General features: G+C 34.9%; 1 protein-coding gene across 1 annotated transcript in view; it reads right to left on the reverse strand.

Annotated features, from left to right (window-relative positions):
• Positions 1-24,896, reverse strand: part of LOC143046870 (uncharacterized) — a 78,373-nt gene that overhangs the window by 26,838 nt on the left and 26,639 nt on the right. The window contains exons 3-6 of the mRNA XM_076219930.1: positions 19,101-19,262; positions 17,070-17,246; positions 10,433-12,098; positions 8,022-8,203 (exon numbers count right to left, since the gene is read on the reverse strand). Coding sequence (XP_076076045.1) covers positions 8,022-8,203; positions 10,433-12,098; positions 17,070-17,246; positions 19,101-19,262 — 2,187 coding nt within the window. The remainder of the gene's footprint in view (positions 1-8,021; positions 8,204-10,432; positions 12,099-17,069; positions 17,247-19,100; positions 19,263-24,896) is intronic.

Consider the following 24,896-nt stretch of genomic DNA (forward strand, 5'->3'; position numbering starts at 1 on the left):
CATGAAATTATCGAACGTGTTGTCTTCATTTCAAATATGACTAGAACACACCCGCGAAATCGCGGGCATTCAGAGCGTAGTTTAAAGTATGTAAAGTGTTGTTGGAAGAATTTTGTAAAATACAGAATGACTGGAGAATTTCAGCCAAAGTATCATAAGTCATAGGTTATTGGGGACAGGAAAATGTTTTTTTACCCTCCACCTTTATTTCCAAAGTTCCCAATTTTTGGTTTTCTATCAATTTCAATATGAACATACATTTAGTATGTTATGAACATTTATTTAAGTAAGGAGCCTGTAATTCAGTGGTTGTCGTTTGTTTATGTGTTACATATTTGTTTTTCGTTCATTTTTTGTACATAAATAAGGCCGCTAGTTTTCTCGTTTGTATTGTTTTACATTGTCATTTCGGGCCTTTTGAAGCTGAGTATGCGGTATGGGCTTTGCTCTTTGTTGAAGACCGTACGGTGACCTATAGTTGTTAATATCTGTGTCATTTTGGTCTCTTGTGGAGAGTTTGAAGCTGAGTATGCGGTATGGGCTTTGCTCTTTGTTGAAGACCGTACGGTGACCTATAGTTGTTAATATCTGTGTCATTTTGGTCTCTTGTGGAGAGTTGTCTTAACATGGCAATCATACCACATCTTCTTTTTTTTTATGTAATTAATGAATTTTGTAAAAGATTTAATGACTGGAGAATTTCAGAAAGAGTATCAAAAGTTCACATGAATAATTTTAGCGCTTTAATATCTGTATATTATGAACATTCATTACTATATAAATAAAGCGTATTTACTTTCAATTCTAAGTTTACTAATCGATCCATATGGTGATCATTGATATAGTATACAGACCCTTTCTATTTAATAAACTCTGTGACCGCCGTGGATAGTAAACTTGAAAATGATAGCAGATAGAATTCTGAAAATACACTTTATTCGTAGTATATGTATGTTCAAAGTATACAGAAAAACGCAAACCGGAAGTCTAATCTGACTTAAAATTTCGTACAATGACGGGACAATATCCGGATGCCTTTTTTCTCGTTTTTCTCCTAAAATAACTCAATCTGAATAATCATATGAATGGATGACAAATGCGACTATGCACTGTACCTATAGGACACAGAGGCGTGTTGATTAATTTATTCTGGAAAGAAGAGAAGCGACACCAAAAATGAGGTCTTCTCGTTTAATAGTATAGATATAGATGATTAATTGCATTCGTTTGTGTTACAATCGATATCGATATATGAAAAACCATCGAAATGTATAGGACCCTAATGAAGCTTAATTGCAAACTATCGACAAATATAGGATATTCATCAAGCTGATTGACAAGCTATCGCAATATATTGGTAAATGAATAACAACCGATGTTTATATTTGATTATATATGAATTGATATTATATCTAATTGAAAAAGTTTAAACAATCATAATATATTGGACTTATATAACTTACTAACAATAAGACAAAAGTTTTTTCTTTTTATGTACATTTATTGGTTTCGTAGTAGTTATACTTAACAACTTTTTGAATATTTTAAGTTTGAATTATACTAATTAGATATAAACTGTATTTTACTGTACAAACTGACTTAACGTAAGTTTTATCTAACATATGTGACTGCCGACATATTTAATCAAGGTGCCGTCTTACAATAAGGGACTGTCCAACGGATCCAGTCAAAGTGTCAGTAAACAAGAAGAAACTGTTTTACAGATTTAATTAAACTGTCATCTTACACGAAGTGACTACCCAGTGGCGGACCCAGAGGGGGCGTAGAGGGCGTACCCCTTTGTTCGTACTTTTTTTTTTTTTTGTAAAATGATTAATCAGACTAGACTTCGTGAACTTTGCCATTTCCCGTGTACTACTATTTAACTTTTATGCGACAATTCTTGACTTATAAAGATATTCTTCGCTGGAATTTACTGATTATCAAAGTCATGTGATTCGCTATGGTGGAGTTGACCTGCAGTGCGTCGAATAAAACGTCTCTCAGTCATTTTGAAATTCAAATTACAGTAACACATTGCGTAGGCTGAGAATGACAATCATGACACATTCAAAGCGACACAGGATTTAGCAAGAACATATTGACTTCTATTTCACTATTCCACTCAAAAGAAAGTAATGCTCTATTACACTCTCATGAAAAAAAAGTTCCACAGCAATATTATCTAACTACGGAAACATGTTTAACCCCAAACGCCCCAGCCTATTTTAAAATAATATAGCTGAATAATGATCCCCAATCAGTATAAGCTCTATATAGATTTAACGTCGTAAGTACGAACCATTTGATTTGAGGAGACAGTCTTAGATATTTGAGAGAAAAAAAATTGACTCTAATTTTTGCCTGAAACAAAAATTCTGGACGCAAAACAAAAATCTTGTCCACTTTTTTGCTATTAGAAATGAAAATTCCCAACAGAATTATTTAGCATTAAATGAACATGATGAATAAAAACGGGCATATTTTTTGTGGCAGGGGTTTTCATGTCTGACCAGAATGTCTGTTTCACCGAACTGATATATATGGAATACTTTTTTCAAGACCAGACTGCAACCTGCCTGCTGGATGTGGCCTTTATGTCTCCATTTGTCGGCCGTCATTCATAAATTCGTTGTCATTTCAGACTCATTCTTAGCCTTTGATTGATTTGGAACCCTTTACTTCCCTTAATTAAGGTAACAGATACCGAATGGCATATCTCCCGATTTCCAAACTTTTTGGCAAACGTGGTCTTTGTATCGAGTTACATCGGAATATGTAATAAAAAATGGGGGTCACCATTTTTGTTTTCTTTGTAATTTCATAAGAAAATGTGAATTTTGGCGACAATTTTACATAGGTATATAGGGGAAATGCATTTTTTCGGCTTACCTTTTTTCGATTTTCCAATGGATGGCTATGTTCTTATATACGGAGAAAAACAAAAAACTAACATGATATCCAGGATTGCACACTGAATCCATACACGTATAGAAAATCATATGTCACCATCCTTGTTTTTAAGATAAATGGCTTCAAAGTTGATCGATACCGCCTCGAATTCGAACGAAAACGCGTGACGTTATATTATTCAGAGTATAACGTTATCCCTACTTAGAGACATGGAAAACAAAATATTGTCGGGATCTGAATGGTGATTATCTTATTTTCATATCCCCTGTCGGGTTTCGTAAATTTTCTAGTTATGCAATATAAAATTCAACTGATATAATTTTATTTCGCCCTGTACATGGAAATTTCACTCACATGAAATAACATTATTCTCGTCTGACTTTCACACCAAACGAGCAAAGCGTGAACTCAGTCTGGTTGGTTCCACATGAATCTTATGATAATAGTTCTTGCATAAATCAACGGGAATTTGTACACGGTAAATTCGCATAAATTTAAAATAGAATTATTCAAATAATATCTTAATTCTATAATTTAATTTAAAATCATGAAAAAAAGTTCACCTGAAAATAATATGAACAATTTCACGTCAGATTCATTCGAATTACTGATTTTTTAACTCCATAATATTAGACAATGGTGGTGTCATCGCTGTATCCAAGCAGAAATAGAGTACTTCAAAATTTTATTCAGTTAACAGTTTTTTAATTGCTCGGTTTGAGGGTTGTTAAAACGTTCAGTGGCAAATAGTTCATGCATGTTCGGGACGATACATTACAATTTTGAAAACAATTGTTTATAAAAGATACATTAAATGCACCAGTCAAAAAAGGTTAAACTTTCAATTAGTTGTGAAAATTATGAGGGAAAATAACGATCCTGATAAAATCTCGAAGATAAAGTACACATTCTAAAAATTAAATAACAAAACTCCAAGAAAAATTAAAAACGAAAAATTCCCTTATCAAATGACGAAATCATAATCCCAAGAACAGCAAAAGAATGATAAACAGCTGTCATAGTCTTGACTTGATACAATCATAAGTATAGTGTACTTAGACTGCGTGATGTAAATGTGTGAATTGTTTAACCAGCAAGTCGGACAAACCTTGCAAACTGTACGCAAATTTCACAAAGTTCAACATTCTGTCATTTGTGAAAAAATATATGCAAAACAAATCTTGATATCATATATGCATTCTTTATATGAGTAAAACCAACTGCGAAATATAAAAGTTCCGGATTGAACTTCCACATGTAGGACATGTAAGCCTGAGTCTGTACCCTGCGTGCCTTTATATCTTATCCAAATGCCTTATCCAGCAACTCGTCATAAACAGAACAAAAAGAGAAAATCCAGACGATATGCGCACTTTTAAAATGAGCAGTAACACCAGGTACATGATTTAAAAGCTGAAGCAAACAGACTGTAGTCCTAAATAATTAGCCGTGTAAACCCTATATATACCAAGTGCGTGATTGACGGACGAACGGACATGGATTAAACAATATGATATGTGCTCTATTAGGAATTTGGTGACAATACATATTCTAGAATAAGCAGTTGATATAATGGAATGGCAATATGGAGATCTACAATGTAGTTGCAATGTAAACAAGCTAACATTTCCGTCATTTCGTCTTTGGTGGAAAGTTGATTAACTGGGGCAATTGTACCGCATCTCCTTATATCATTATGGTTTGGATTTTCTCCAGAAGAACAAAAGTTCTAAGACTTAAACAAATATGTACTAAGAGACTGAAATGTTACTGGGATAATTATACTACACAATCATACTAGCTTAGTCACGATTTTCTTGATATCTTTGGTTTTGATGTCGTTAAATAGATGTTGCTATCTTATAATTTGCATATCCCATATCTCCATTTATCATTCTATCAGCCAACGTTTGTACAAATAACATGTATACAAATATTTTTTTTTGTTTTATTTAGACTTGTACTTTTGCAAACAAAGTCTCATGTTATCCCACTTCCATAATGAGCAAGCGTTGAAACGTAGATATTTCGTTTGGCGTAACTGTTCATTGTTGGTCCTCTTCGCAGTCCGTGTTTTAACTATGTCGATTTCTTTGAAAAGAATAGAGGCAATGATTTAAATTTTAACAACTAAAGTTTCATGTGACGGGTGTAAATTGGAGGATTGGTTGATTGATTGTTGGTTGCCTAACATCCAGTGGTGAATATTTCATGCATGTTCAGGACGAGAACAAGTTAATTATAAATACAGTAGGAAGGTTTTGTAATAGAGGACATCAAAGATGATGGTCAAGGAAATTTAGACTGACACTAGAAAATAAGGGTATATTGAATAGGGAAAGAAATGTTCCCTTGCAACAGGCCACCTACGGACCCCTCAAAGAGTTGTTGCAAGGGTTCTTAACGTGCAAATAGCGTGGCACTCTCTTTACACGAGACATCGGATTTAACGTCCCCATTCTGACCGGACGTGCTGCAAACTTGATATATCCCGCACATCTAAACGGACGCCCCACTTTGGCAAGCGTTTTACTGACGATCGGAAGAAGACCAGATTACCATATTTTTTACAGAAATATAAAATGTATTTGTACTCATTACGAAACAAGTGAAAAGCTCGGCGAGTCCCTTTTCGTCGTGTTTCTAAAGCTCGTACAAATACAATAAATATTTTCCGACAATGTACATAAATATACTAGTAGTTTTTTTTATCCACACAAAGAAATGCAAACACTTCTTATTTAAATGTATATACTTGTATACTTGTTCTAAAAACTCCTTTTCAGATTGTGAAACTCCTCTGGTTTTCCCCGACGCCTAGTATGTGAGCAATATGCCAATCAGGGCATCAAAAGGCTATTTTTTAAATTCTATTTTAATCGTTTTGTCTCCCAATTTGTACATGTACATTATTTCCAACTACAAACACACAAAAAAAAATCACACACACAGTACCACTGAATGCCCATGCAAGCGTAAATTAACACGAATATAAAATCTAAATGATTTCAAGGTCTAGCTTTTTTCAGTCTCTTTCTGCCGTTTGAATAATAACTTGTCAGTCGTTTGCTTGTAAATTTCGAGAAAAAAATTGTAACGGAACCAGTCTGACTAGAGCCAGCCCCAACTATCAACTTGTGTTTAACAGACTGTAATGGGACCTGATTAATTTAATTGCTGCCGAATAAAGTGCTCCTGTACATTATAATTTTCAGCCTTCGTTAACTTTCTCAGGCCTCATTCCGATGTTGCTGTTTGTCCTGTATAGACCTGGTTTATACGATTACAAAGCTAGCACTTTATTTTAAAAAGTTTCCTAAACTATATCGGATTAAATGTGTACAGACCAATGAATTTCAGAGACAGTTTACACTTGGAACACAGGAAAACTTTTCCGGCAAAATAACCAAGTTTAAACTCTTTCATTTACATTCCATACTAACAAACTATTTTTCTGTATGAGTTTCAACGTCGGCATGTATTGTGCTTTTTCGCCTTCTTCTGTCCGTATTCTCATGCATCCAGATAAAATTCAGTTTTCCATTTTGCCCGAGCCGGGTGTATTTTACAACCATTTTAAAACGAATTGATAGTTGTGTAATATCCCGTTTTTCACACATCATCTAAGTTAATATAACTTCTATAATTTCTACTGTCAAAACAAAATTTCACGGGGATACGACGTGCATCACGAATAAGTATGTATTGCAAAAATAAACCAAGAACCAAAATAAACTGATAAAACTCAGACTGTTGTGTATAAGCTTATATATAGATAAATCGTGGAGATGCTTGAATATCAAATCAACAGAATATTTAAAAGTATAGTATTACATTTTTGACGGTTAACAATGAGCAGAAGAATTGCCGGAAAACGATAAAGCAATCTTTGTCAAATAACCAATGTCAAATAACCAATACGTTTTGCATCAAAACTCTCGGCACTCTGCATCTAAGGAAAATTATCGTTAAAAAAAATGTCACATAGTTACCAAAAATAAAAGGATTTTGTGATTGCAGAACCTGCTGCATTTGCTTGTATGTGTGAACGTTACTCGATAATGTCAGGAACGATAACTCATGGCGTAACGTCATTCGGTATCGTGTTACCTTAATGTTGTTGGTGAAACATATCAACCAAACATTTGGATAACAATTGCTTGTTTGTCTTTTTTTAACTCGTGTCGGTCGTATTTCAAATTCAATCGAACAGCCCAGCGTATATCTTGTTTCCAACAAGAAATCTGTGAGGTTATTATAACTTAACTTACAACATACGTGCGAGAATTTTCCATGTCTATGTTTTACTGACAAATCCCACATTAAATGTATCAGTACATAGCTTTGGATCCAAACTATCATTTTATGATAGACAATTAATAGGGAGAATACAGCATCGAAAATGTCCAACCCTTACACCTTAACAGCAACTACAAAATATGCATGCCCCACGCCAGGAACCGTTTAAAAAGTGCATATTTCACTTATTTTATGTTTTTAGTCCTAAAAAGGCCAAAAAAAATTTTCGCCTCGCGCCCCTCGGCGATCTTTAAAAACAAGGCCCCTCTTTCAAAAATCCTGGATCCGCCCCTGCTACCCGACGGATTTACTCAAATGTATTCTTCTGTAACAAGAAGTGACTACCCGACGGATTCACTCAAAAATGTTTTCTTCTGTAACAAGAAGTGACTTCCCGACTGATTAAATCAAAGTGTCATCTAACAAGAAGTGATTGTTTTACGGAATTTTCAAACTCTCATCTAACAAGTAGTAACTTTCCGACGGATTTAATCAAAGTGTCATCTAACAAGAAGTGACTGTCTCACAGAGCAAAAAACGGCTTCCAAATTTCAACTCATAAGTATTTTCAAGAAGCAAAGAAATATGCAGCGAAGGTTTTGGATAGAAGGACAAACGAACATATGAGTGGATGGGCGGATAGGCAAGACAAATGCAGTATACCACCAACTCTGTGGAATGTTTGTTTTAGTTTTAACGATTTGAAATAGTGTGTTTTATGATACTGTTTTACAAGGTTGATACTAATTATTACTATACTTAATGTTAAATTGTTTATTATTATATAAATAAAACTTGCGTAAAATTACCAGATAACATCCAAGATTCCCAGTAATTATTTGTTGTTGCCTTCCTGCTGAATATATCGAAATCTTTTACTATCCACCAGAATTTCAATCGTTTTTGTTGTTCATACGTGCAAGACGGACATGTAGCCTTTAACGACATTATAGAAGTCAAAGCAGTCTTCTTCATGCAGTTTAATCTGCATCTGTAAAAGAGTACACATACAAACAAGTCAGTAGTCGAGGATGTAAAAGAGTACACATACAAACAAGTCAGTAGTTGAGGATGTAAAAGAGTACACATACAAACAAGTCAGTAGTCGAGGATGTAAAAGAGTACACATACAAACAAGTCAGTAGTCGAGGATGTAAAAGAGTACACACACAAACAAGTCAGTAGTCGAGGATGTAAAAGAGTACAAATACAAACAAGTCAGTAGTCGAGGATGTAAAAGAGTACACATACAAACAAGTCAGTAGTCGAGGATGTAAAAGAGTACACATACAAACAAGTCAGTAGTCGAGGATTCACGATAAACTATTTTAAAAGAACATATACAGGAGGGGGAGGACAGGGGTAAGGGAGATAAGGAGAAAGGGGTAGGAGAAAGGAGAAAGGGGTGGGAGAAAGGAGAAAGGGGGTAGGAGAAAGGAGAGGAAGGCTGGGAGAACGGAGAAAAAGTTGGAGAAAGGAGAAAAAATAAAATATCTCTCCTTTTAAAAAATGATCTAATATTTCAAGAAAAAATATCTCAAAAGGAGATGTTTTATTCTAATGGGAGAAAGGAGAACGGGGGTAGGAGAAAGGAGAAGAGGAGTGGGAGAAGGGAGAAGGGTACCCCCCTGTCCTCCCCCTCATACAGAACTAAGGTTCCAACTTCCACACACAACTGGCCTTCGATGAGTGTTTTCATAAATTTTCATGTCCGTTTTTATATACTTTTTTGTAAATCCATTAGATGTTAGATATGTACTGATTGGTATTTTAGTCTCACATACATGATTTGTTTAATATTTGTTTTTGGATTGAACTAGCTGTCAGTTACTGCTGTGTCTTTTCTTTTTTTTGTGTGCATGTAAATATACACTGCCACGTCCGGTATGGGTTTTTGTTAGATGTCTATTATCGGTTTAATGGTTTGAGTTCTTTGAAATTTTACTTCTTATCTTGTACTGTTATACCACTATACCAGGGAGGGAGGGGGTTGGCGCCTTAAACCCCGCCTCATTAAGTATGTATCTGTTCCATGTTAGGAGCCTGTAGTTCAGTGATTGTCGTTGGTTCATGTCTGTCATTTTTTGTTTTTCGTAAATTGGTTTGTTATGAATTAGGCCGTTATTTATCTCAATTTTGGCAATCATACCACATCTCCTTATATTTATAAAGTAATCATTTCGTAATATAATACTTATAGAAATGAAGAATGGGCAGAAAATAACTCGTTTAATAGTATTTTTATAAAGAAAAGGCGTTTATCTTCAAAGATAAACAAAAATAGCCACAAAATCAAAGAATTCCGCAAAAAGAGGACCCCTCCCCACAAAAAAATACATCAAAACCCTTACTAATGGTTCCTATAGATGTAATGGAAACTTTGTACCTCAATTCACAAAGATTTGTCTTTCAGGCGTTTATATAATGCCAACATTCCATAATTGTATACATAAAGATTCCTGCCTTTATGAAGCTAGCAAATTTGACATATCCAAAGGAAACTATACGGTATGGTGTTTTCTCATTGTTGAAGGCCTTCTGGTCGTCTATAATTGATTTCATCAATTTTATTTGAACTTTGATTCTTTTTTGGCAATCAAACCACAACTCCTTATTTTTATAAAGTTAAAATTACGTAATATAATACTAGGTATAGAAATGAAGAATGTGCAGATAATAACACATTTATTAGTATTTTTATCGCGTTTATAAGATAAAGAAAAATAGCCCAAAAATCAAAGATTCTGCAAAAGGGGACCCCATCCTCCCCCCCCCCCCCAAAAAAAAAAATAATCAAGGCCCTTACTAATGGGTCCTATGTAATGGAAACTATTGTACCTCAATTAAAAAAAAAATGTGATTCAGTAGCTTTAAGGGCAAACATTCTGAATTTGATTACACAAAGATTCAGGACTTTATGAAGTTAGAAAATGTGACGGAAAATATCCAAAGAAAAGTTTTACACTTTTCTGGATTAACGTTCAAACCGAAATATTGCAAAGCAAAGCATTTTCAAGCTCGTAAATGTGTAGAGCGTGAAATGACAAAAAGGATATTAGAATAACGGCCAAAGTCATCCTAAGGTCAAATTTGCCTAATGAAATCGGAAAGGGTGTTACGTGAACATTACTGGGATACAAGTACCTTTATAAGATCTTTGAGATCTATCTTTACCTTTTATTATTCTTTTCGTGTAATTAGAACTGAAAACTTTACTTACTCTATATCCAGGACTGGATGATTTCCTTTATCTGATTGCGCATGTTGTATAAAGTAACTAATAGACTCCTCAAATTCTACTCTTATATACACTAAAAATCCCTTTCCCTCTAAGACATCATGAGAGGTAACAGTCAGACTTCCGGTCCCATCATCGATTCCCTTGAATAATTTACAAGCACTAGAGTTGAAAAGTTCTTGTTCTAGCCAGTTCAAGTAATATTTTTCTTGGTTTTTCATTCTATTCCAATCAAATTTGTTAATCTTAGTAAAGCCGTCAAAGATGTCTCCCAGATAATTCATCAAACATTGTCCCGACTCATCAATAATAAGTTTGAAGTATCCCTCAATTCCTATCAAACCTACCAAGTCTGTTGCATTTCTGACGTAAGACTGGACATGCTTAAAGCTATTTAACAAATCCCGCAGTGTATATGCAAATTCTTTTGATACATTTGCATTTTGCAGCCATTCAAGTAGATCATAAAAAAATGTAGCATTCGCACTTGCAGGCAACCCGGTGACATCACTTAATTTATACAAACTATCAAGAGTCAATGAGCTATCCGATAATCTTTCAAAAAAGTCGTCTGTATCGTGAAGAAAATCATCAGACTCTTCACCATATAAATCATTAAGAAATTCCAGCATTTCATTTAAAACGAGTGTGTTATTATCTGGAAAAGGTAGGACATACTGTGTGTCTTTCAATTCGGATTTAGGTTTTGACTCCATTTCATACATGAAGTCAATATCAAAAAATCTTGTCAAAGGTATTCGATCATAAGGAGAAACTGGCGTAATTGTCTCTTCTGTTGTTGACTCCTGTGCAGTTGTGTCCGGTGTAGTTGTGTCCGTTGTAGTTGTCTTTGTTACAAATGTTGTCGCTGGATAAGTGGAGTAAGCTTCTGTTTTATCGCCTTTCTCTTTTTCCGCTGGAAGATATTTATCAGGTTTAGCCTTGACGTAAAACTCACTTCCATACATGCAACGAGAATTAGAATTCTTTAAACTTTTTACTACGGGGTCAAGTGTAGAGCCATCGATGAATGCGACTTTGTTTTCTATATATGGAACAAAATTAGTTTCGTACCATTTCTTTTTATAGTTACTTATATCTTTAAACGCTAATATTGGGTCAATGTTAAATTGCAGTAGATTATAAATATTATGTGTTACAAAACTGAGACATCTCCAAGAAAAGATGAGCCCGGAAGGATCACCGGGGCTATTAGTTAAACTATACGACACAGAACGAGCGTCAAATTCTGAGAGTCCTTGACCAATAGTCCTACCGGCTCCACCTTTTATAAATGCATGCGGTGGTGGTTGTTCTATTTTCACAAACATTGATTCTTCCATCCAGTCTGTCATGCTTGCAGGATATCCTATTTTAGCATACAAACGATAGTATCCTATGTCATGTTCTCCTGGGTTAAACTTGAACTTAACACCCGACTGTTTTTCTCCAACCTGTACACCTGTATCAGCAGTAATGTTTGTTATCTTGTATAATTCAAAATAAGTGTGAATTATAGTTTCCGTTGTACACTTATTTTTCGTCAGAAGATATATATCTACTTGTGCTGAGGTATAAATGGACATAGGATTGTCTATTTTAAGAAATTTGTCGCTAAACATTTGATATGTTAAACATGGCGGTACAACTGAAAAACAATTTATTTGTTTAAATGAACTTTGAGATCTACAAAATAGATGCACTGTTGCATATGATAAGGTACACAAAAGACGTAGACAAAACAAATAGTTGACTGAGATTACGAATTTATCTTACCGACTATCTTAACATGTGCTATTTAGACTAGTGGCCTATCAAAGTGATCAAGTCTTCAATACCGTTAGTATTAAGAACCTACTTCCATTGGTCTATACAAAAACAAATGCCAACAATAACAACTTGTTAGCTTTAAATGTGTTTTATGAATTTATTTTAATCGTCCAGTATCAGTTTCTTCGTCTGTTGAAACCTTGAATATTTTCCCTCAACACCGTGTTGTTTTTTATAAAGGAACGTAACACCACTAAAAACCGTGTATTGAAATAAGCCCCGCCTACTAACCTAATATGGAACCCTACTAACCTAATATGGGATATACACGCGGTTGCTTTTAATCAATCATATTCCTAGAAATGTATAGAGACGTCGCGTACGGTGTTGGTGTTAGTTTTGGTAACGTTATTTTGACGTTATTTTTCATGCATTGTATAAATAACTTCGTACTTTTTTTTATTTCGTGCAGCTTAATCATACAGCATAATTTATATGAGCGGTTTGCTTGACGTTCTACGTATAGAACCGGAAATGCAAAAGCGGCACATATTTTTTTAAGTACAGTTAAATTAAAACGGAAAAATAATATTCATTTACATTAGTATCCCCTTGGACACAGATATTTTCTCTTTCTTTTGATTGAAACAGGATAGTTAAATAAAAGTTTAAACCACTGTCTTTTCTGCTGCTTTTTCTTTTAGTTTAAACATATTTATTTATAGTGGATTGGAAAACAAGTTATTACAACTTATATTAATCTGTTTCCACTTTGAGGGTGCGAGTGCTTCCTTGTAGCCTTAGCCTGCTCTTTTCGAAATCTAAAAGGGTGACTTTTATGTCCAAGAGATATTACCCTCTCTTAATAAATCACGGGTCAGTCATTTATCGCCCCCTTTCGACGGACTATCATTGTTTTACAAGACCATCATACTCGCAAATGGTGTCAAGGGCTTATTCTTTTATCCGCTTTTGATAATTTCCGAATAAAAATTTTATGAGTTGAATGGTTTGTTTCATCGCCTGTATTAAATGTTAAAAGAATCAACAGTTGAAAGCAAATTCAAAATTAACCACAATAAAATTGATTTAATCAAATTTGCCAATTTCATAAACAAAAAGAAATTTAATCTCAACTATGAACAAGAAAACAGATGGGCGCAGATAATTTTAGCGCAAAACTACTAGGGGACATTTTAGCGCAAACATTAGAGACCATTTTAGCGCAGGATTAATCCGTTCAGCTGTATTTTCGATAGCCCAGTTTAGCGAAAACTTTCCTAGTTGAATAATACTAAAACCACGAGCATTAATTTATGCTGGTTTAATATTAAAGTTGTATGTATATATATGTTCACTTTGGTTCATCATGGAAATAAAAGTAATTCTATAGTTGTCACTCAGTTATTTACGTTTTTCTTGATACTATCATCAAATTGCAAACAACAACATATATAAAAATACAATGTATAGGCGAATGTGCACCACAATCTAGACAAGATAAAGAGAAAAATCAGTTCCTACTGCAACTTTATCAACATTATTGTACTGATTGTGCATGGGTTGTCTCTTCTAGATCTCGCGCATGGGTCTTTGTTTTTTTTAAGAAAAAGTGTGCAAACAAAATAAATATTGAAACAAATATATAAAGAAAAATGCAAGGATGAACTTAAGGATGTTTTATTAATACATGTATGTGTCCATCGAAATTGATAAAGAAACATGCCAGCATTTTTTATCCTTGCATGTTCGTATGTCCTTAGAAACACACTATCCATTCTTTTTGACTTGAAAATGTGCAATATAAATTAATCCTTTTTCTATTATAATCGTTCGTTCTAAGACACCAGGTCCCGTGTACTGAATAGAGAACATTCAAACTAGTCACTACCTCAAATAATAGATAAAAGGGGAGGGAGAGGGTTTCAGAAACATTAAACCTGTTAAGAAAATTTTGAATAAGCATTCAATGACATATTTGTCGCTGGACGTCAGATAAACAATGAATCAATACACAAAAAATGCGCCAATTTGGGTTACGCAATGTTTCAACCAATCTAATTATCATAATTAAATAATACTATTGGTAGAGAAATTCACAATTTGTTATATCAAATTGACAATTTGTTATTTCTAATTGATAATTTGTTATATCAAATTGATAATCTGTTATATGAAATTGATAATTTGTTATACCAAATTGATAATCTGTTATATGAAATTGATAATTTGCTATATCAAATTCATAATTTGTTATATCAAATTCATAATCTGTTATATCAAATTCATAATTCGTTATCAAATTTGAAAAAGTTAATTAGCATGACACGTAAAGGCTTCCGCAATTTTCGACGTTAGGCACTACATGTCAAGTTTTACAGAACGTAACGTCAAAACAAGTAAAAAAGCATGGTGTGACATTATGACTAGACAAAAGTAGTCGCTGACTGTGTCGTTAATACTTCCGACATGTGATCGAAAATGGGTTTAAAAAAATCCCTGAACAGTAGATTTTAATGTTATATATTTTTTTTTGTGCTATTGTAATTTCAAATTCCCCCCTCTAAAACTGTATAATATGACTTATCATACTTGTAACAAAAATGTAAAAAAAAGGCGTTTTGTGACATTTTGACTAGACAAAAACAAAAAGATCGCGTTTATTTTTTTTTCAGTATTTTCTCTCAAAACTTCGACACAATTTTTGTTCATACACTTAAAAAAAAAGTTTTCACGTTTGAATAAAATTTCATATCGTAGAAAAGCCTGCAACTGCATATTACTTTTCATAAGACACTTAACAAATACGCCAAAACGTCAGTAAACGGCGAGTGTGACATTTCAACGGATTTAATAAAATGAACAATTTAGGACATAATTTTAACAATACTTACTAATTGAAGACATAGAAAGTTGTATATTTATTGTATAATTTTGACATAGGAAGGGTGGATATGTAAATTGTGGTTTGGATCTGCAGCATTCGTTCGAATTTTGAAGACCTCCGAAAAATATGCGAGATTTGGGTTTTGTGACAGAAATACAAATTTCAAAAAAATCATTAATTCTGCCACGATCTTTTGAAATGTTGTAACACAACTTTTTATTCTTTTTTCCTTATTATATACGGAATAAAAAGATATATCATTTTCGGAATAATCTATTTGAAATACCTTTAAAAATCACTCTTAACTTCACCCCTATCCATATTTGTTTTCAATTTTCGGCTTGACCACAAAACAAAGTGAACTTTTCGTCCTGGTCAGACGCGTCCAGTTAACGATGACGTCATAAATAAAACATACACCATTAACACCAAAGACTACTCTTGCTAGGAGTACAACTTTTTTTTAATAAGTTTTAAAAATTACAAGAATAACTTCAAAGCGACGATGATCGTATGTCGCGGTGTTACTTGTCTACACGCTCAAAATCAGTGTTATTAGGGATCATTCGAGTAACAAAATGAATACAAGTATTGATTTTAAGGCATATTCCATTTCTACTTTTAATTACGCCCATTTTGATATATACATTTATATAGTTATCAATTCCGAAACTTCTAACAAATGCAATAAAGGCGAACTGGAAAGCAAACACCCGTATTATCACCAACACCGTACGCAACGTCAGTCTAGGGTAAGATAAACACAGATATTGTAACCTAAGCTTGACTTATCACATCGAGTAGTTGTTATGGGAGATCAATGTACCTGCAGCCATGTCCTGTTGGGATGATAAACTCATTATGGAGAGAGAAGGCGAGAGAAAAAGAGATGATATTTGTTGTACCTTCACCACGGTCGGCTCACCTTGTAAAATTTTATTGTTAATCGTTTTTCTTTCTGACTCTTATTGACTTTTTTCCCCACTAACTTTACGCAAATACATCAAAGGTATTTTGAGGATATCAAAGGTATTTTGAGGATATCAAAGGTTTTTCAATATGTGGATTTTTGTTTGAAACATTGTGCCACAATCTGTTTTAGTAAAAATGAAAATAAAGTGGTTATGATTTATAGAAATATAAATAGCAGAATATAATTTGTTTCAACATCTGTAAATCATATATATTATCATATAGACGACATATTTTTTTTTATCGTATATTCACTTTCACTTTGATCACTATCTTAGTGTAATGACATTTTGTTTTTTAATTTCAGGAAGGTCACTATTGTCCAGATCTTAGTTCCTTGAGATTTTTTCAAATGATTTGTAGACAAAATAAGATTTACGAATTCAAAATTCTTCAATGCATGCAAACGACACTTATTAATGTATGATAGAATAAAAGTATATGGTTGGTGCGCAAATAGCAGGACACTATAAGTCTGGCTCTTTTTGGAGTTCATCAAATTTGAATTTTATTTAGATTCTTTTTGTATTTTCTGACAAGATTCAAGATTTTTCAAGATTCTTTATTTCTCAAACACCATAAAGATACAATGGTACAAAGAAGTTCATCAAAAGTCATATAACATAACACAAACACACATGACTGATTTCATAAGTTCATGAACATCGGCAACCTACACCACATTATTATATTCATCAAGAGATTATTACCTCACTGGAACGTTAATCAATTTGATGTGACTGAATTTAAAAAGTCTTGTTTTACTTTGTTTGTACACTTGAGTAGATATTTGTTATAAAATTTTATTAATCTAATCTAGTCTACTCAAATTATATCTTTTCAAGAAACCAATATTTTAGTGCAACAATCAGTCTCGTTAATCTTTATCATTTGACATGGTTGTCTAATTTCAAATTTAATGTCTACTTGTACTTATATACCTTACCTCTTGTACTTATATACCTTACCTCTTGTACTTATATACCTTACCTCTGCAATTTCCTTTAGTCTGGTGTGTTCCTATGCAATAATCCCCACCACAAATATTAACTGGATTATCACATTTTCTGGAACGTAGATAGGTACCAGTACCGTAAGTGCCAGAACCAGCAGGCATTGCACACGACCCCCAAGCTCCCCATGCTCCCCATTGTCCTGCCACAGGTCCTAGTCAAATGAAATGAAACGCGTTGAATATTTCATTTGTATGATTTTTGTTCAGAGCCAATGATGTTTTCTGTTGGTGAATGTCGTGTCAAAATTAATGATGTTTTACTATCGTTGAATGTCATATCAAAGACCATGATGTTTTCTACCGGTGAATGTTGTCAAAGTCAATGATGTTTTCTATCGGTGAATGTTGGCAAAGTCAATGATGTTTTCTATCGGTTAATGTTGTCAAAGTCAATGATTTTCAAAGTCAATAATGTTTTCTATTGGTGAATGTCGTATCAAAGTGAATGAAGTTTTCTATCGGTGAATGTCGTGTCAATGTCAATGATGTTTTCTATCGGTGAATACCGTGTCAAAGTCAATGATGTTTTCTATCGGTGAATGTTGTCAAAGTCAATGATCTTTTCTATTGCTGAATGTCGTATCAAGGGCAATGAAGTTTTCTATCGGTAAATGTCGTGTCAAAGTCAATGATGTTTTCTATCGGTGAATGTCGTATCAAGGGCAATGAAGTTTTCTATCGGTGAATGTCGTGTCAAAGTCAATGATGTTTTATATCGGTGAATGTCGTATCAAGGGCAATTAGGTTTTCTATCGGTGAATGTCGTGTCAAAGTCAATGATGTTTTCTATCGGTGAATGTCGTATCAAGGGCAATGAAGTTTTCATTCGGTGAATGTCGTGTCAAAGTCAATGATGTTTTCTATCGGTGAATGTCGTATCAAGGGCAATGAAGTTTTCATTCGGTGAATGTCGTGTCAAAGTCAATGATGTTTTCTATCGGTGAATGTCGTGTCAAAGTCAATGAAATTTTCTATCGGTGAATGTTGTCAAAGTCAATGATGTTTGATGTTTTCTATCGGTGAATGTCGTATCAAGGGCAATGAAGTTTTCTATCGGTGAATGTCGTGTCAAAGTCAATGATGTTTTCTATCGGTGAATGTCGTATCAAGGGCAATGAAGTTTTCTGTCGGTGAATGTCGTGTCAAAGTCAATGATATTTTCTATTGGTGAATGTCGTGTCAAAGTCAATGATGTTTTCTATCGGTGAGTGTCGTGTCAAAGTTAATAATGTTTTCTATCGGTGAATCTCGTGTCAAAGTCAATGATGTTTTCTATCGGTGAATGTCGTGTCAAAGATAATGATGTTTTCTATCGGTGAATGTCGTGTCAAAATCAATGATATTTTCTATCGGTGAATGTCGTATCTAGGGCAATGAAGTTTTCCATCGGTGAATGTCGTGTCAAAGTCAATGATGTTTTCTATCGGTGAATGTCGTATCAAAACTTATAAATATGACTATATCAATGATAATTCATGTCAGCACAGACGTGCTGACTACTGGGCTGGTGATACCCTCGGGGAATTAAAACTCCACCAGCAGTTGCAACGACCCAGTGAACTACTCTTTATCAGAAAAAGAACAACAATATATACGTTGACATACAATATATACGTTGACATAAACCAATACACAATATTCATCAGTATCCAGATAAACACTTGTTCAATACTTCAGAGAGCTATATATAAAATCAAAATGTTAATTACAAACCGGGCAGAATCGTTTTTAGTAAGTTTTATATATCAAAGTTTATACCTTAGTTATTGAATCAACAGACTTTTACCTCGATTATCAAAGATATTTTATCATAGATGTTCTGCCTTTGTCCAATTTTGAACTCTATCTTAAAATACTTGATTCTCCTTTGATAAAAGAAGAAATTATTAAAAAAAAGTTTAAACTTTTTTGAGAGAAAGTTTTACTTTGCCGGATTTGGCAAATATTCAAAAGTTTATGCTAAATTCACATATCCGACAACATTTTTTTTTTGAATTTATACTCACCGCAATCTTTTGTTAGGGTATCTCTTCCAAACTGACTACAATCTTCGCCGCCATTGCAAGGTGTGGGGTTATGACATGTTCTGCGTCTAGTTGTTCTTTGGTTACATTTATGTGAGCAATCATCCCATTCACTCCATGTTGTGTAACCGCCATCAATTTTATCTAATTCGGAAATAATAATTATTTGTAGAGAGCATTTCCCCTTATCCTCTTTCATGTAAGATAACAATATGTCTATAATATCTAAAAATAACTGATATACTTATAGTTGCATTATTAACACGTTAGAATATAAAAATAGGAAGATATGGTATGATTGCCAAAGAGAAAACTTTCCACAAGAGATAAAATTACACAGAAATTACCAACTATAGGTCACCGTACGGCCTTCACCAATGAGAAAAACCCATACCACATAGAAGTCTTTCACACAACAGTTTTATCCGATTCCGAACTAAGAGAGACAATGTTCATTTCCCTACGTATATTTAATCCTTCTATAATACCTAAAGACTCTAATGTTGTGTGGTTTGTGTTTCGTTCCATATTAGAAAAGTGAAAAAAATATAATTATTCAATTTGAATAAGAATTAGGAATTAAGCTACAAAATTAGAAAAACCCTTTTGATATCTCATCTCTTTTTTATACTGTTCTTAAAATAATGTTTTCTGGATTATTCGTTTTTAAGAAAAGACTCAGTAGGGCAGAGAACTGCTGGAACCCCTGGACTTCTTTAATGTCATAAAAACAAAGATAAACACAGAGAACTGCTGGAACCCCTGGACTCCTTTAATGTCACAAAAACAAAGATAAACACAGAGAACTGCTGGAACCCCTGGACTCCTTTAATGTCACAAAAACATAGATAAACACAGACAACTGCGGGAACCCCTGGACTCCTTTAATGTCACAAAAACAAAGATAAACACAGAGAACTGCTGGAACCCCTGGACTCCTTTAAAGTCATAAAAACAAAGATAAACCTAGAGAAATGCTGGAACCCCTGGACTCCTTTAATGTCATAAAAACAAAGATAAACAGAGAACTGCGGGAACCCCTGGACTCCTTTAATATCATAAAAACAAAGATAAACACAGAGAACTGCTGGAACCCCTGGACTCCTTTAATGTCATAAAAAAAAAAGATAAACATAGAGAACTGCTGGAACCCCTGGACTCCTTTAATGTTACAAAAACAAAGATAAACATAGAGAACTGCGGGAACCCCTGGACTCCTTTAATGTCATAAAAACAAAGATAAACACAGAGAACTGCGGGAACCCCTGGACTCCTTTAATGTCACAAAAACAAAGATAAACATAGAGAACTGCTGGAACCCCTGGACTCCTTTAATGTCATAAAAACAAAGATAAACATAGAGAACTGCTGGAACCCCTGGACTCCTTTAATGTCACAAAAACAAAGATAAACACAGAGAACTGCTGGAACCCCTGGACTCCTTTAATGTAACAAAAACAAAGATAAAAATAGAGAACTGCTGGAACCCCTGGACTCCTTTAATGTCATAAAAACAAAGATAAACAAAGAGAACTGCTGGAACCCCTGGACTCCTTTAATGTCACAAAAACAAAGATAAACATAGAGAACTGCTGGAACCCCTGGACTCCTTTAATGTCATAAAACAAAGATAAACATAGAGAACTGCTGGAACCCCTGGACTTCTTTAATGTCATAAAAACAAAGATAAACATAGAGAACTGCTGGAATCCCTGGACTCCTTTAATGTCACAAAAACAAAGATAAAAATAGAGAACTGCTGGAACCCCTGGACTCCTTTAATGTCATAAAAACAAAGATAAACATAGAGAACTGCTGGAACCCCTGGACTCCTTTAATGTCACAAAAACAAAGATAAACATAGAGAACTGCTGGAACCCCTGGACTCCTTTAATGTCATAAAAACAAAGATAAACAGAGAACTGCGGGAACCCCTGGACTCCTTTAATGTCATAAAAACAAAGATAAACACAGAGAACTGCTGGAACCCCTGGACTCCTTTAATGTCATAAAACAAAGATAAACATAGAGAACTGCTGGAACCCCTGGACTCCTTTAATGTCATAAAAACAAAGATAAACACAGAGAACTGCTGGAACCCCTGGACTCCTTTAATGTCATAAAAACAAAGATAAACGGAGAACTGCAGGAACCCCTGGACTCCTTTAATGTCATAAAAACAAAGATAAACACAGAGAACTGCTGGAACCCCTGGACTCCTTTAATGTAACAAAAACAAAGATAAACACAGAGAACTGCTGGGACCCCTGGACTCCTTTAATGTCATAAAACAAAGATAAACATAGAGAACTGCTGGAACCCCTGGACTCCTTTAATGTCATAAAAACAAAGATAAACACAGAGAACTGCTGGAACCCCTGGACTCCTTTAATGTCATAAAAACAAAAATAAACAGAGAACTGCGGGAACCCCTGGACTCCTTTAATGTCATAAAAACAAAGATAAACACAGAGAACTGCTGGAACCCCTGGACTCCTTTAATGTCACAAAAACAAAGATAAACAGAGAACTGCTGGAACCCCTGGACTCCTTTAATGTCACAAAAACAAAGATAAACACAGAGAACTGCTGGAACCCCAGGACTCCTTTAATGTCACAAAAACAAAGATTAACATAGAGAACTGCTGGAACCCCTGGACTCCTTTAATGTCACAAAAACAAAGATAAACACAGAGAACTGCTGGAACCCCTGGACTCCTTTAATGTTACAAAAACAAAGATAAACATAGAGAACTGCTGGAACCCCTGGACTCCTTTAATGTTACAAAACCAAAGATAAACATAGAGAACTGCTGGAACCCCTGGACTCCTTTAATGTTACAAAAACAAAGATAAACACAGAGAACTGCTGGAACCCTTGGACTCCTTTAATGTCACAAAAACAAAGATAAACACAGAGAGCTGCTGGAACCCCTGGACTCCTTTAATGTCACAAAAACAAAGATAAACACAGAGAACTGCTGGAACCCCTGGACTCCTTTAATGTCATAAAAACAAAGATAAACACTGAGAACTGCTGGAACCCCTGGACTCTTTAATGTCATAAAAACAAAGATAAACATAGAGAACTGCTGGAACCCCTGGACTCCTTTAATGTCACAAAAACAAAGATAAACAGAGAACTGCTGGAACCCCTGGACTCCTTTAATGTCATAAAAACAAGGGCAGAGAACTGCTGGAACCCCTGGACTCCTTTAATGTCACAAAACAAAGATAAACAGAGAGAACTGCTGGAACCCCTGGACTCCTTTAATGTCATAAAAACAAAGATAAACACAGAGAACTGCTGGAACCCCTGGACTCCTTTAATGTCATAAAACAAAGATAAACAGAGAACTGCGGGAACCCCTGGACTTCTTTAATGTCATAAAAACAAAGATAAACACAGAGAACTGCGGGAACCCCTAGACTCCTTTAATGTCACAAAAACAAAGATAAACACAGAGAACTGCTGGAACCCCTGGACTCCTTTAATGTCATAAAAACAAAGATAAACACAGAGAACTGCTGGAACCCCTGGACTCCTTTAAAGTCATAAAAACAAAGATAAACACAGAGAACTGCTGGAACCCCTGGACTCCTTTAATGTCACAAAAACAAAGATAAACAGAGAACTGCTGGAACCCCTGGACTCCTTTAATGTCATAAAAACAAGGGCAGAGAACTGCTGGAACCCCTGGACTCCTTTAAAGTCACAAAACAAAGATAAACAGACAGAACTGCTGGAACCCCTGGACTCCTTTAATGTCATAAAAACAAAGATAAACACAGAGAACTGCTGGAACCCCTGGACTCCTTTAATGTCATAAAACAAAGATAAACAGAGAACTGCGGGAACCCCTGGACTTCTTTAATGTCATAAAAACAAAGATAAACACAGAGAACTGCGGGAACCCCTGGACTCCTTTAATGTCACAAAAACAAAGATAAACACAGAGAACTGCTGGAACCCCTGGACTCCTTTAATGTCATAAAAACAAAGATAAACACAGAGAACTGCTGGAACCCCTGGACTCCTTCAAAGTCATAAAAACAAAGATAAACACAGAGAAATGCTGGAACCCCTGGACTCCTTTAATGTCATAAAAACAAAGATAAATATAGAGAACTGCTGGAACTCCTGGACTCCTTTAATGTCATAAAAACAAAGATAAACACAGAGAACTGCTGGAACCCCTGGACTCTTTTAATGTCATAAAAACAAAGATAAACACAGAGAACTGCTGGAACCCCTGGACTCCTTTAATGTCACAAAAACAAAGATAAACACAGAGAACTGCTGGAACCCCTGGACTCCTTTAATGTCATAAAAACACAGATAAACATAGAGAACTGCTGGAACCCCTGGACTCCTTTAATGTCATAAAAACAAGGGCAGAGAACTGCTGGAACCCCTGGACTCCTTTAAAGTCACAAAAACAAAGATAAACACAGAGAACTGCTGGAACCCCTGGACTCCTTTAATGTCATAAAAACAAAGATAAACACAGAGAACTGCTGGAACCCCTGGACTCCTTTAATGTCATAAAAACAAGGGCAGAGAACTGCTGGAACCCCTGGACTCCTTTAAAGTCACAAAAACAAAGATAAACACAGAGAACTGCTGGAACCCCTGGACTCCTTTAATGTCACAAAAACAAAGATAAACAGAGAACTGCTGGAACCCCTGAACTCCTTTAATGTCATAAAAAACAAGGGCAGAGAACTGCTGGAACCCCTGAACTCCTTTAATGTCATAAAAACAAAGATAAACATAGAGAACTGCTGGAACCCCTGGACTCCTTTAATGTCATAAAAACAAAGATAAACAGAGAACTGCTGGAACCCCTGAACTCCTTTAATGTTACAAAAACAAAGATAAACATAGAGAACTGCTGGAACCCCTGGACTCCTTTAATGTCACAAAAACAAAGATAAACACAGAGAACTGCTGGAACCCCTGGACTCCTTTAATGTCACAAAAACAAAGATAAACACAGAGAACTGCTGGAACCCCTGGACTCCTTTAAAGTCATAAAAACAAAGATAAACATAGAGAACTGCTGGAACCCCTGGACTCCTTTAATGTCATAAAAACAAAGATAAACACAGAGAACTGCTGGAACCCCTGGACTCCTTTAATGTCATAAAACAAAGATAAACAGAGAACTGCGGGAACCCCTGGACTTCTTTAATGTCATAAAAACAAAGATAAACACAGAGAACTGCGGGAACCCCTGGACTCCTTTAATGTCACAAAAACAAAGATAAACACAGAGAACTGCTGGAACCCCTGGACTCCTTTAATGTCATAAAAACAAAGATAAACACAGAGAACTGCTGGAACCCCTGGACTCCTTCAAAGTCATAAAAACAAAGATAAACACAGAGAAATGCTGGAACCCCTGGACTCCTTTAATGTCATAAAAACAAAGATAAATATAGAGAACTGCTGGAACTCCTGGACTCCTTTAATGTCATAAAAACAAAGATAAACACAGAGAACTGCTGGAACCCCTGGACTCTTTTAATGTCATAAAAACAAAGATAAACACAGAGAACTGCTGGAACCCCTGGACTCCTTTAATGTCACAAAAACAAAGATAAACACAGAGAACTGCTGGAACCTCTGGACTCCTTTAATGTCATAAAAACACAGATAAACATAGAGAACTGCTGGAACCCCTGGACTCCTTTAATGTCATAAAAACAAGGGCAGAGAACTGCTGGAACCCCTGGACTCCTTTAAAGTCACAAAAACAAAGATAAACACAGAGA

The sequence above is a fragment of the Mytilus galloprovincialis genome, chromosome 9, assembly GCF_965363235.1.
Source record: "Mytilus galloprovincialis chromosome 9, xbMytGall1.hap1.1, whole genome shotgun sequence".
Taxonomy (NCBI): Eukaryota; Metazoa; Mollusca; class Bivalvia; order Mytilida; family Mytilidae; genus Mytilus; species Mytilus galloprovincialis.